The 12,888-nt window shown below is 60.3% G+C and overlaps 1 protein-coding gene across 2 annotated transcripts; it reads right to left on the bottom strand.

Annotated features, from left to right (window-relative positions):
- Positions 1-1,891: 1,891 nt before the first annotated feature.
- Myo1g (myosin IG) lies at positions 1,892-12,844 on the bottom strand. Of its 2 annotated transcripts, none has more exons than XM_063234393.1 (22): positions 12,662-12,844; positions 10,920-11,128; positions 10,723-10,816; positions 10,261-10,426; positions 10,097-10,150; positions 9,556-9,666; positions 9,310-9,426; positions 8,996-9,220; positions 8,764-8,909; positions 8,344-8,458; positions 8,086-8,256; positions 7,823-7,893; positions 6,692-6,766; positions 6,452-6,584; positions 5,745-5,911; positions 5,312-5,519; positions 4,616-4,839; positions 4,066-4,210; positions 3,614-3,718; positions 3,309-3,404; positions 2,245-2,399; positions 1,892-2,153 (listed from the first exon to the last, which is right to left on the bottom strand). In XM_063234393.1, exons 1-22 carry the CDS (start codon positions 12,754-12,756, stop codon positions 1,997-1,999), a joined length of 3,039 nt encoding a protein of 1,012 aa, XP_063090463.1. In that variant the 5' UTR covers positions 12,757-12,844; the 3' UTR covers positions 1,892-1,996. The 2 variants fall into 2 exon arrangements, with proteins under 2 accessions (XP_063090463.1, XP_003465851.1); XM_003465803.5 differs by having other exon boundaries at positions 3,309-3,422; positions 12,662-12,842.
- Between the last annotated feature and the right edge of the window lie 44 nt (positions 12,845-12,888).

The following is a 12,888-nucleotide window of genomic DNA, read 5'->3' as shown; positions in this document are numbered from 1 at the left end:
GAAAATCCCACCTCTCACTCCAAGGTGAGACCACAATGCTTGGTCACAAGACCTCATGAATACAGTAAAATTACTGAATCGCACATTTATCAAGTGGTGACTGGGATGGACTGAAAGTTAAATGCTAATAAAGAAGCAGCAGCCACATATCCAAGGATAATTACAAGAATTAAGTCTAAGCGTTTGTTGGAAGGAGACTAATTTAAGTTTAAATTTTAAAAAAGATATCTACATAGCAAGGTGAAGGCCAGCCTGTACTGCATAGTGAGACTCTGTCTCAAAAAACCAAAAATGAACAAAAAAAAAAAAGAAGAAGAAGACAAAGGCCACCTTTAGGATTGTCCCTTTGAACTCACCATGTAGCCCAGGCTGGCATCAAACCTGCAGCAACCCTCCTGCCTCAGCCTCCCAAGTGCTAGGATCACAGGTGTACCTCACCACTTCCTAGTAGGACATGTGAATGGGCTGTGACAGGCAGAGAAGCTGTCTCACATCAGTGGCCACATCCCAACACCCAGGTGTCACTCCTGAATACAAAATGACTCTCCTGTCCGATGGCACCACCTACGTTGTGTGTTGAAATGGATTGTGTGGGCCTGTCACTGAGGTCACTGGTATAGGGAGTCCTGGCACCCGCCCCTTAGGAAATGAGGTGCTAGGAAAGTCCTGGAAATGCTTTCCTCACCTGGAATTAGGGTGTTGGTGATGATGTATCATGTGGAGGACACTCTGGAAGTGTTAGAGATGGCACTTGCTGAGCGCCATGCAAAGGTTTGCAGAGTGACATAGGGCATGTATGAATGGTGCCCTAGGGCAGATACCAGTGGCCTGGCCTCCTGCACCCCTGGGTGCCCTGAAATCTTGTGCTGCAGGAATGCTTGACTGTGCATGCTCTGTGTGCACACATGCATACCCGCCTTAGGGTTCCCTAAGGACCCAGGAGGCTTTGTTTGAAAAGGGTGTTGACCCCACAGCCCTGGCAGGGCTCCAGGGAAGGCATTTGGACAAAAGCCAGCAGATGCTGCTGGGTGCTCTGACAAGGCATTCCTCAAAGGACCAGGGACACGGCTAATGTCCAGGACAGCCCAGGGGACCCTTCGTGTCCGATTGCTCTGAGGGGCTGGATTGCTCAGAAGCTGCCAGATTTGGGGTGGGTGGCACTGTGGTGGCTCCTGGAGATACAGGGTGGGCACCTTAGCTGCCAGTACCTGCAGATATCTGGCTGCATGGGCACTGGGCAATCCTCAGTCCCTGTGCCTCAGAGGTCCTGGTGACAGACGCTGAACTTCGACGCTGCCGTACAAATGAGCAAGGGTATGACCCCAACCTGAGTCCCAGAAGGGAGGTCCCAGCAACATCGTGGGAGAGGGGAAAATGGAGGCTGGAGGCTGAGGGAGTGAGGGGCTGAAGACACGGCTCCGGCCCCTGTGGCCCTGGCCAGTGGGTGCTACTGCTGCCTGACCCAGGTTCTCAGCAGCCCTTTGGGGAGCGAGTCCCACCTCCCACACCTCACTAGTAACCTGGCACAGACAGTGAGTGGCCAAGGAGCTGTTGGCCCTGCCACCAGCCTCTCTCATGACAATCCAGGGCTGTTCTGTGCCCCAGTGGCCTCCACAACCTGCTTACAGCAGTGACCCTGGGCTGCAGTCTCCTTGAGTGTGGGGCTGTGACCAGGATGCCACAGGTGAGGCAGGGGGACGGGGTCCCTGTGGCTAGCGGGGGGTCTAGAGCTTCCACATACCCAGGGATGGTGCCATGCTCAGACCACAGGCTTCAGGCCCACCCAGATGGGGCTCCAGGCCACATCCTCCAGATTGGGAGACCCCCTCCCACCAGCAGTGATGGGAGTCACCAGACGCCCACACTGCCCATCTACCAGGTCTGACCGCACTGGACGTGGACATTGCATCTTTATTAATCAGTGTGCAGCACCATGTAGGGACAGCTGTGCTGGCTTCCAAGTGGCCGGACTGGGTGTCATGGCTGCACGAGGGGCTCAGCGGCTTGGCCAGAGAAGGGTGAAGGCCCCACGGCTGCAGCGGAAGTCCGGCTCCGGCTGCTCGGGCCTGTGCTCCACCGACACGAGGCGCCGGGCCCCACGCTGGCTCAGTGGGATGCAGTCGGAGACGCGCACCTCCAGTGCCTGGCCCTCCCTGCAGCAGGAGTGGGGGGGGGGGTCAGGCGGGCAGGGCTCAGGGGGGCTCATGGGACTTTCTGAGCCCCATTCCCACCCCCCAGGCTCACCCCTGACAGTGCGCGGCCAGCACGCCCACCAGCTCCCCGATGCGGTTGTCCAGCGGTGGGTGGGAGCGGTGCAGACACACCACAAGGTCATCCTGGTTCCGTGCGTGCAGCACCACCAGCTGGTCCTGTCCGCTGGTCACACTCAGTCCAGTCACCTGGGCACAGAGCTCAGGCTCATTGTACCTCTCCCTAGCCAACCCCAGGGAGCCCAGCCGCCCCCAGCACCCCACCTTCCCACTTGGGACCCTGCCAACAAGAGGATGCATTGAAGCTAGGCACAGTGGTGCATGCTGGTAATCCCAGCACTTGGGAGGCTGAGGCAGGAGGATCGCCACTGCATGTTCAAGCCCAGCAACAGTTACATAGTGAGTTCAAGACCAGCCTGTCAGCACCATTACTGGGCGGGACTTCACTCGCTAGGAGTTTCTGCCCTGACAGAACATTCTAGATCTTTCTGTTGGTCACAGCACCACTGCTCACCCATGGCTATGAAGCTCTCGTTTGTGGTACTGAAGTAATTTTCCCATTTGCCTTTTGCATACCTGGAGATTGAACCCAGCGCGTTTACACAGAGCTACAGTCTCAGCCCACCCCACTCTGTTTTCTTAGTCTTGCTAAGTTGCTGGGGCTGGCCTAGAACCTGCGATCCTCCTGCCTCAGACTTTAGTGCTGGGATACCAGGCAAGCACAGCACACCTGGCCAAGGAGAGGAGCTGAGGTTTTAGTTTTCTTTCACTTTAATTACACTTTGGTGGCCACACTTGCACCTGGCTACTGCCTCTGACAAGAGCCTGATAAAGATTACACTGCTGTGACAGTCACAGGACCCCAAAGTGGGGAAGCCCTGGCCCCTGCCCAGAGTGCTCCTCCTTCTGTTGGGAAGAAAAATTACAGGAGCAAGGAGGCCACAGAGCCAGGCAGGAGTGGACGTAGGGACCCTCTGGAGATAGTAGGGACGCTGTGGCCCTGATGGTGGGGACAAACGCTGCAGAGGATCCAGGTGCCCAGGTGTTAGCAGAGACTGAGGCAGCGCCCCCCCACTCAGGGCCCCTCCCCCAGCTCACCGTGTCCAGGGGCACAGAGCGCATCACCCGGTACTGCCGGCCGGGGTCCAGCTTGTAGAGGTGCCGGTCTGTGAGCAGGAGGGCCCGGTCCCGCCTCTTGCGGAAGCGGTTCACCTGTGGGAGGGCAGCTGGACCCAGGCTGGCGAGGCTCACCCCCCTGCACCCCACCTGGGGCACCCCTCCCCTTCTTGGACCTGCTCCCACCTCACCACACTGAACATTTCTGGGTTTTAGGAGCAGCCGAACCTGGGCCTCTCTGATCACCCCTGACCCATGTCCCCCATGGTCCCAGGCCAGGTCCCAACCTTCCGGACATGACTAGAAAAGAGCACAGCCCCGAAGCCGTCCTTGTCCCGCAGGGTCTTCAGTCGATCGGCAAACAGGCCCGAGGCCGCAGGGTTGTCGGAGCCCTGTGGACAGAGGGTGTCAGGGTTGACTGGGGTCTCGGGTGCCTCTCATTACCGCAGCTGCCCTTTGCTTGGGAAACTGAGTCACGGCAGGAGCTGGGCAGTGATGGGCTCCATGAGGGCCGAGGCACAGAGCCCTCTGTCTGGGATACCCAGGGACACCGACCACCCTGCCGCCCTCCCTGCCCTGCTGCTCTGCCCGGCTGGTGGCTGCTACCCCAGCCCTCTAGATGCAGCTCCAGAGACAGAGCAGCTTGGATGGGAAGCGAGATGGAGGGGTCAGGGGTGCAGCTATCAGCAGCTGCAGGCACGGTGCACCTCCAGAGCCCGAGGGCCCATGCAGCACTCACAGATGACAGGTAGTCCCGGGCCCAGGCCCGCCGGCAGCCCCAGTCCTGACGCAGCCCCTGCAGGGCGCCCATGGCTGCCACCTTGGCCTTGATCTGAGCCATATCTGAGGGTGGGATATTCTTCACCAGCTGCCGGGCCCGCCACCTGTGAGAGGGTGAGATCAGAGGCCAGAGCCTGTCGCCATCTATTGTCCTCCCATTGGGTCTGCCTCTCTGGTCTCTGCCCCTTGTGGCCAATGCTTGTTCCCAGACCCTCCCTCTCTAAGCATACTTGCACGTGCCCTTCTTCTTGGAGAACTGCTACTCGTCCTTCAACGCCCTACTCAATTACAGAGTCCCCTACTGCCCAGCCCTGATGAGCTATATTCCCCCTTGCTGACTATGGCCTTGAACCTTGAAGGCCAACACAAATGCTGGGAGAATCAGGTCTCTACCACCAATCCTAGGTTGTGACAGCCAGCCTGTGTTGTTCACTAAAGGCACTGGTGTGTCCGGTCTGATGTCCCTAGGGTGCTGGGGAAGGGACTAGCATGGCGGGCAGAGGGCCTACCTGCAGAAGAGGGCCTGGCAGGTATCCTGGAAGGGCTGCAGCACAGCAGGCGGTGAAGGCCACTCAAGGTCACGGCCATAGAGAGGGGGCTGCCGTGCAGCTTGGAACCTCCGCTGTAGCTCTGCCAGGTGAGCTCGGACCTTGTGTCTCCGGAACCAGCGCATGATGGTGTAGACGGCCCGCAACCGCCGGCAGCGCCACCTGGCCAGGGTGCCCCGCCATGCCTGGGGGCCCGGCAGGATGGGACAGAGAGTCAGGCCCAGCCAGCCCTGCCCCCCAACCCAACCCTGGCCATAAGTGTCTCCCGGGCAGCCCTGTGTGCCTCCTGACCCAACCCACTGTCCCAGGAGCTTTGGCAGATGTGGCCACATGGCCAACTGGACCAGCCCAGCTCTGTGTGAGGCCTCTCAGAGTCAGGAAGGAGCAGCTGGTGTGTGCCAGGCTTGGAAAGCTGGGGCCTGGTATTGCGGGGGCCGTAGGTCCCCCAGGAAGGGAGCCAATGTGGGCAGAGGGGTGGCAGCAGGTCGAGGTGCTTTCTCACCCCTGAGAGCACCAACAGCTCTGGGAGACCCCAGCACATGGCCATCAGTGTCAGACTGGACACTCACGGGGCAGACACCACGCCTGCAGCCTAGGACCCTGACTTAACCTGCAGACACCCCTCCTTGGGCCCCATGTTGCCCCCACCCCCAGCACCTTCTGCAGCAGCAGCACGATGATGGGGATGAGCTGGGCCCGGCTCTGCTCCAGAGTGACCAACGTGCGGGGCGAGCGGATGAACAGCTTGTTGTGGCCGAAGGCCACGTCGCCCTGCAGCCCGTGCTGCTCCAGCAGGGCGCTCACAGCCGCTTTGTCGGAGCCCAGCAGGTGGTTGGGCCAGGTGTACTCACAGGTCATCTTGTACCTGTGGCCGAGGGATAGGGTAGTGGGGACCTGGTCCAGGAGGGATACAGATGGGGGTCCCTGGAGCCCTGTGGCACCTGTGGGCATACCCTCACCAAGTGTGTCTTTTCACACCTGTCACTAGTGTCATGTGGCCCGGCTCACACCTCTGTGCACAAGGCCCTGCCTGGGGACCCTCTGTGCCCCCCCAGCACTGCTTGCAGGGGCCCTGAGCCGATGCCTGTACCTCAGCAGGAATCGTGGGTAGGGCTGGCGGGAAGCGAAGCCAGCCCTGCGCACCCGCACGTTCTCCAGGAGCCCCAGGTAGGAGACCTGATGGCGACAGTGGTTCTCATCCAGCCTCCCGGGCACTTTGTCCTCGTTGGGCTTAATGCAGCGGACATAGAAAGGCTCCTGCAGGGACATGAGGATGTAGGGGTCCCAGCCAGTGACTGCTGTGTGTCCCACCCAAGCAAAAGCATCCCTGAGGGATAAGGGGGGGAAACAAGGAGAAGAGGTGGAGAAATCACTGCTCACCAAGGTTATGCAGGTCCAGGGCAGAGAGGGGAGGTGAAACCAGAGGTAGAGAAGGGGCCAAAGGCAGGGGGGCAGGATCTGAGCATGAGGCAGGAAGGGGAGGGGCCGGGAGAATCGCCCATTCTGGAAGGGCTGGAACTAGCCCCACCCCCTTTCCCATCCTAGCTGGCTGCTATAGTCTTCAGATCTGGGGCCTGGTCCCCAAGAAAGTGAGTGCCTGTTTCCTGTCTCAGTGGTCTCCCAGACCCTCCTGCCCAAGAGGCAGTGGGAGGAGTGGAGGGTCAGGTTTGAATCCTGCCAGTGGCTCCCTGCCCTACCAAGCCTGACCCTGGGGTCCCATATCCGACCTTTGCATTGGGCAGACAGTGCCGGGCACGGAGGAGACTCTGGAATTCTAGGTGGAGGGGCCCAGGGTACCTTGGAGGCCAGATTCTCCACCAAAGCCACCATGGAGTTCTTGAAGATTGTGCCTGCTGTCAGGGGCCGCTTGGTCACCTCCGTGATGTCCTGCTGCCCATCTGGCCACATGGCCCGCAGAGTGGGATCTGAGCTGTAGACACACGCACAGGGGCTGGTGCCCAACAGCCTCGGGACAGTCCATACCCCAGCCTGGAGCTCAGCTGTCACCTGACCCAAGCACCCAGCGGCCACGCTCACCTGTTGTACAGCAGCCGCTTGAAGTCCTGGAAGAGAAAGTCCCGGTTCTTGTCGATGAAGCCGTCCACCGAGTACCTGCCAGGGCCAATGTGCTGAGGGGACAGGGCCCAGGGACACCACACACCTCCCACCTGCCTCTCCTCACAGGCCAGGCTGCCCTGGGGCTCCTCTGTCTCCCACATCTGCATTTTCTATCATCACCTAAGACTTGCCGGTGGAAGTTCCTCCACGGGAGGACAAATTCAGTGGCCAGATGCCCTGTCCCATCCCAGAATCACAGCTTTGCCCGCATGGGTGCTGTGTGACTTGGTCCAGTGGCCCAGCCTCTCTGCTTCAATTATATCAAACGCTTGAACAGGACCCACTGTGATTCTGTGCCAGCGGCTGTAATTAAGATCACGAACAAGTCTTGGGCATGAACACCTCAGCACAGTGACCTCCTTGGATCACCAGCAGGCTCGGTGCCGTGTCCCGGCCCTGCCTAGCCCTGTGAAGGCTCAGGCATGGATGACAGAACGGATCTCACACCCAGCTGCTGCACCTCCAGCCTCTCTAGTTCCTGCCCTGGAGAAGCTCAGGGTAGACACTTGACCTCTGTGAGTCACCTCAGATCCCTTGGGCTGGGTGAGAGCCAGGACAAGCCCCAGTACTCAGGAGTGCCTGAGGACCTCAGCGCGTGGCCCAGGGGGAATTCGCAGGAGATGCAAGATGGAACCCCTCGCCCCACCTCCAGCCTTGCAGCACTGGACTTCTTTAAAGGTTGCCCAGGATACAGTGGGAGGTGTAAACTGCATCCTTTCCACCTGTGTCCTACCAGGCATGATGGTGCATGCCCATCATTCCAGCACTCTGGGAGGCTGAGACAGGAAGACTACAAATTTGATCAGCCTGGGCAACTTAGACCCTGTCTCAAAAAAAAAAATTTTTTTTTTTTTTTAAAAATCTGAGGACATAGCTCAGTTCAAAAGCCCTGGGTTCCATCCCAAGAACTCAAAACAAGCAAAACCCAAAACACACACATCCTGCCCTGTCCATGTGCTGAGTAAAGATGGAATTTCAGCACCTTCAAAGGCAGGGACCTGGCTGCTCTTTGGGGACATGCAGAGGATCCTGCCACCACCCGGGCCTTACGTGACGTCGCCTGCGTAGTGCTTGATCCGAAAGTCTCGGCCGAACTCCATGGTCTTGTCAGTGGGGCAGAGCTATGGGATGGACCGGGTAGAGACATGGAAGGCACGGTGAGGGGACAGCAGGAGGGGACAGTCCTAGAGCACCTGCCTGGACAGAGGCAGCAAGCTGTGTTCCTCCTAGGACCCATGCGGCGGGGGCGTGGTGACCCTCTGGGCACGTGCTGCCACCCTCTGGGGCCACTCAGCGCCCCCAGGACTCCGCACCTGGCGGCTGGAGTAGTGCGGGTGGTGGCGGTGGTGCGTGTCCAGCGTCTGCAGGAAGATGCGGTCGGTGATGGTGCCCGCAGTGCTGCAGGCCTCATCCAGCACCGCCAGGATGCCCCGGTGGGGCCGCTCCACCAGCTCCACGATGGTGGCGTTGTTGAAGTACTCCACCTGGGGAGGAAGCCAGTAGGGGGCGCTGGGGTCGATCCTCCTGAACCTCGCCGCCCCGCGCTGGCCCGCCCTGGTGCCCGGCCTCACGCTCTGCCAGGCGATGCCCTCGCGCTCGTACTCCTCCTGCTCCTGCTTCAGGATGAGCTGGATGAACAGCTGCTGCAGCTTCTCGTTGCAGTAGTTGATGCAGAACTGCTCGAAGCTGGGGAGGGGTGCAGGGCTTTCAGGGGGGCTCCTGTTCCTCCTCCCCTGCTGGTGCAGGACCCTATATGGCCTCCCTGTGGCTCAGGCACCTCCAACCCCTCCTCTGCCACCCATCACCATGTACACATTCTGGGATGGCCACGGGCAGGAGAAGTGAACCCCAAAGGTTGCCTTGCAGGAGGGCGTCCCTGGGCTGGGGACAATTCCGGATGTTCCCGTCTCTCAGCCCCAGCCCAGCTCCCCTCAGCCTCGGTGGCCCCAGGGGATGGGGTCCAGGTGGGGTGCCCTAGCCAGGCTGCCCACCTATTGACAGGGAACACCTCAAAGCCGTAGATGTCCAGCACACCGATCACCGTGTCCTTGCCGTCCCGCCTTGGGTCTCGGTCCCGGGCTTCCATGATGCCATTGATCCTGTCCACCACCCACTCGAACAGCCTCTGGTACACAGCCTGGGGGACAGCAAGGCCCATCTGCTGCCCCAGCCTGTCCCCCCAGCAGGACACCTGGAGTCCCCTTCCAGTCACCCATTGGGTACCTTGGCACAGGCATCCCTGGCGTAGCTGGCCTCGGCCACTGTGTGGCCCTTCTCAATGAGGTCACGGCCGCCTGAGGCCACAGTGCGAGCCAGCAGGGAGCGGAGCACGAGGTCCCGGGGCGTGGTTGTCAGCTCAGCCACATGGTCCACCAGCGCCTCCTCGGCCACTGCCAGGCCGCCCTTCTGCAGCCCATTGTCCTCTGTCTCCACAAATTCAATGTTTCCCTGGGGATGGAGGTAGGCTTGAACAGGAGCCCAGCGCCTTGTGTGTGTCGGGCAGGGCGGGAGGCCCGAGTGGCCCTTGGCAGGCTCACCAGGTGCAGGATAGCAGCCAGAACGCGATGTACCGTCTCCACCTCCTCTCTCCGGAACCCGATGACCCTCATGGCCTCTGTCACTGCCTGGTGGCTGCTCTCATCGCTCTCCAAGGCCTAGGGCAACAGGACTTTACCACCCAGGCTGACAGGGGGCCAAGGCCTGCCCCTTGGATCCCCATTCTCCCTCCCGATTGACTCCTCCAAGAATGCTGGCCCCCACCCTCTGGTGCCCTTGGCACTCACACCGTGGGCCCCCGAGCTGAGTCCGGCTCCCTGGCGAGTGAAATTGTACAGGGCCGGGTTCCTCTCCAGGTGCAGGCGCTGCAGCTCCTGATCCTCAGAGCCCCTCAGCAGCTGGAGGAGGCAGAGGCGCCTTTATCAGGCTTCCTGGCCCCTGTGGCCCCACACAGGTAGGAGGCCCTGTTCCTAGGGAGCCCCATCCTCCGGTGTGTGGGGTAAGGGTGACGTTTGGAGTGGGTGGGGAGATGGGTAGGTTGTTTTATTTTTTCAGTACTGAGGATGGAACCCGTTTGCCCTGAGCTACATCCCCAACCACCGCCACCACCACATTAAAAATTTTTTTAGTATTTTGGTGCAGATTCTCTCTAAATTGCTAAATTTCCCGGGATGGGCTTGTGCTTGCCAGCCTCCTGCCTCAGCCTCCCAGTGCTGGCAGAACAGGCATGCACCACTATGCCCAGAGATTGGGATGTTAAAGGAGGGTGGAAGGTGGGCCTGCTCTCCCTCTTCTCATCCCTCTTCCCCTCCTCTTCCCACAGCTTACCTGGTAGAAGGCGTGGAAGTTCCTCTCACCCACGTGCTGCTTGAGTACCCTGGACTGGAGAGAGGGGGTCCTGTCTGAGCATTTCCAGGTGCAGCAGAGTGTCTGGGACGCAGGGACACTGGGGCTCAGGAGTGGGCAGGGTCTCAGCCAGTGTCCCCGCCCACCTTCTCCAGCAGGTAGCTGTGGATGTGTCCTCCGACGGGGTCCCCCTTGAAGTCAAAGTTGATGTCCATGTACTTGCCGAAGCGGCTGGAGTTGTGGTTGCGGTTGGTGCGGGCATTGCCAAAGGCCTCCAGCACACAGGTGGACTTGAGCAGCACGTCCTTCACCCTGCGGACAGAGGGGCTTGGCTCCAGCAAAGAAGTCCTCCTGAAGACCCCCTGCCTCAGCCTCCTGAGAGCTGGAATTACAGGCGTGCACTGCCACACCCTCTGTTCAGGTGTTCTCTGCACCTTTTGGTCCCAAGCTGTCTGCAGTCTGCCTCCTCCCTTGGTCCCCGTCTCACTTCATCCTTGGGGTCCTTGCATGGCCCCTGGGACTTCCTGCCTGGGCCTCCTCTCTGCCCTGGGCCTGCAGGGGCCTCCACCGACCCTCCCCTAGCACGGAGGCCCCGAGGCTGTGCTCACCTCTCCACCTCGGCCCTCTGGCTGGGGTTGGTGACAGCCGCGATATACTGCATGATGTGCTTGCTGGCTTCCGTCTTCCCTGCCCCGCTCTCCCCTGCCAGGAAGACAGGAGATGGAGACTGGAAATCGGGAGGCTGAGCCCCTTAACGCGGCTCTCAAGCTGACCTGCACCTCCAGCCTGCTGCAGGCTCCAGTACCTGAGATGACGATGCAGGTGTCCCTGGACCTGCGCTTCATGGCCCTATAGGCAGCATTGGCCACAGCGTAGAGGTGGGGTGGTCGCTCGTAGAGCTCGCGGCCCTGGTACCTGGCGATGGCCTCGGGCCCATACAGGGGCAGCTGCTTGTAGGGGTTCACGGACACCAGCACCTCGCCGATATAGGTGTAGATGAGGCCTTTCTCGAACCTGGGCACAGGGGCCAGGCCTCAGTGCCTCAGGTCCTGGGCAGTCCTCCCAGGAGAGGTCTCAGGTGGCCAGTGCCCCAACCCCAAGAAGGGGCAAGGGCTGAAAAGTGGGGAGGGGTCTTCTCAGTGCCACCATGGGGAAACTGAGCCACTCAGAGCTATCTCTGCAAAGCATGGAGTGTGGGGTCTGTGATGGTCTCTGTGGGGTTCCTGGTGTCCCAGTATTCAGGACACCCCTGTCTCACAGGGGCTCGGCTTGGGCAAGGCCTTGGCAGGGTCTGGGCTGAGGTGGGTGGCTGGGCTCTGGAGGGGGCTTGGTGCAGAGCAGGCCACGCCTGGCTGCTTCCTGTGTCAAGGCCCCGGCGGGAACCAGAGACGGAAGGGGCCCCGCCCTGCCCCACCCGTCACAGTGACTGCCACACTCCGAGTCCCGCCAGCGTCCCCAGCCTGCACTGCTCCAGACTTCCCCATCCTTCCTTTCCCAGACGCTGGGAGGCTGTCTGTGCCTCTCTGGCTGTTGCCCAGGTTCCCAGCTTCAGGTTCCTGGGCTGTATGAGACCCCGCTCCTCTCCACGACCTCATCAGAGGAAGGTTCCTCTTCTGCTGTCTCAGACACAGCCTCCCAGCCTCCCGAGAGCGGCTTAGCCCATGGCAGGTCATGCAAGCCCTCTCTGGGCCTGGTAGTGATGACACGATCTTCTCATTAGTGTGAGATTGGGGAATGGTACATGCAAAGCTCCAGAGTGATTGGGGTGTGGTAGCACACTCCTGTAATCCCAAGACGCAGGAGGCTGAGGTAGGAGGATTGCCTCAAATTCCAGTACAGCCTGAGCTACATAGTGAGTTCATGGTCAGCCTGAACTCACAGCAAGACCCTGCAAGCATAGAAAAGAGCTGTTTCCTGGCTGCCCTAGCTCTACTCAGACCATGCAGCCTCTTGATTGCATGTTTCATGGGGCTCCTGGTCCCTGAGCTGTCCCCAGGGAGGTCCTCAGCACAGGGCAGTCTTCCTGGGTGCCCGGCTCCGCACATGACCACCTGCCTGCCCACGCCCTAGTGCCTGGACTCCTTCCTTCCTGCCTGTTGTCTGCTCTCCTCAGTGGCATTGTGAGCTCCAGTGTCACTTCTGCTAGGCATGTTCTGCAGCCCTGGCCTCCCACCGCCACCCCAGGAGCCAGGGCTCTTCTCACACTGGTGAACCCAGGATGGGCTGCCCGCTTTGACCAAAGCTGGCCCCACATGTGTGTCTGATCCCTTTCTGTCTCTGGGGCAGGCACTGGGGGGTCATGCCCCATCTGTCACAGGAAGGATAGGATGACAGCAGAGTGCAGGGGTGCGCAGGGGCCTGTCACTTTCCTACAGCCACTGTGCCTATGCTTTGTGGCACTCAGGTGAACCCTTGAGGTGGGTGAGCGCGTGCCGCCGCCCCATCCCTAACCACAGCCACGGGCACCCATGTGCTGTCTGTCCCTGGTTCTGAGTCTGTGAGGGGTGGGTGGAGGAAAAGAGAAACCCGTACCCTGGCCCCATCTACCTGAGTTGCAGGTTCCTCATGAAGTCCTCCATGGTCACCTGGTCCAGAAGCACAAAGTCGGGCTTGCCACACTCGGGACCTTCGTGGTCCTCCATCCTGCCGGCAAGGAAACACCCAGGCAGGAGCACCCCACCTTTGTGTGCAGGAGGCAGAGGGGAGGGGAGCCCCGGGAGGCCCAGCCCCTGCCAGACAGAAAGTAGGAAGTGGGTTTGGGCCCTGGGAGGGGC

Source organism: Cavia porcellus, unplaced genomic scaffold (assembly GCF_034190915.1).
Source record: "Cavia porcellus strain 051 isolate PalLab524CR breed Dunkin Hartley unplaced genomic scaffold, mCavPor4.1 scaffold_23, whole genome shotgun sequence".
NCBI classification, from domain to species: domain Eukaryota; kingdom Metazoa; phylum Chordata; class Mammalia; order Rodentia; family Caviidae; genus Cavia; species Cavia porcellus.
The sequence above is the reverse complement of the archived record's forward strand: the minus strand, read 5'-3'. Positions and strand labels throughout refer to the sequence as shown.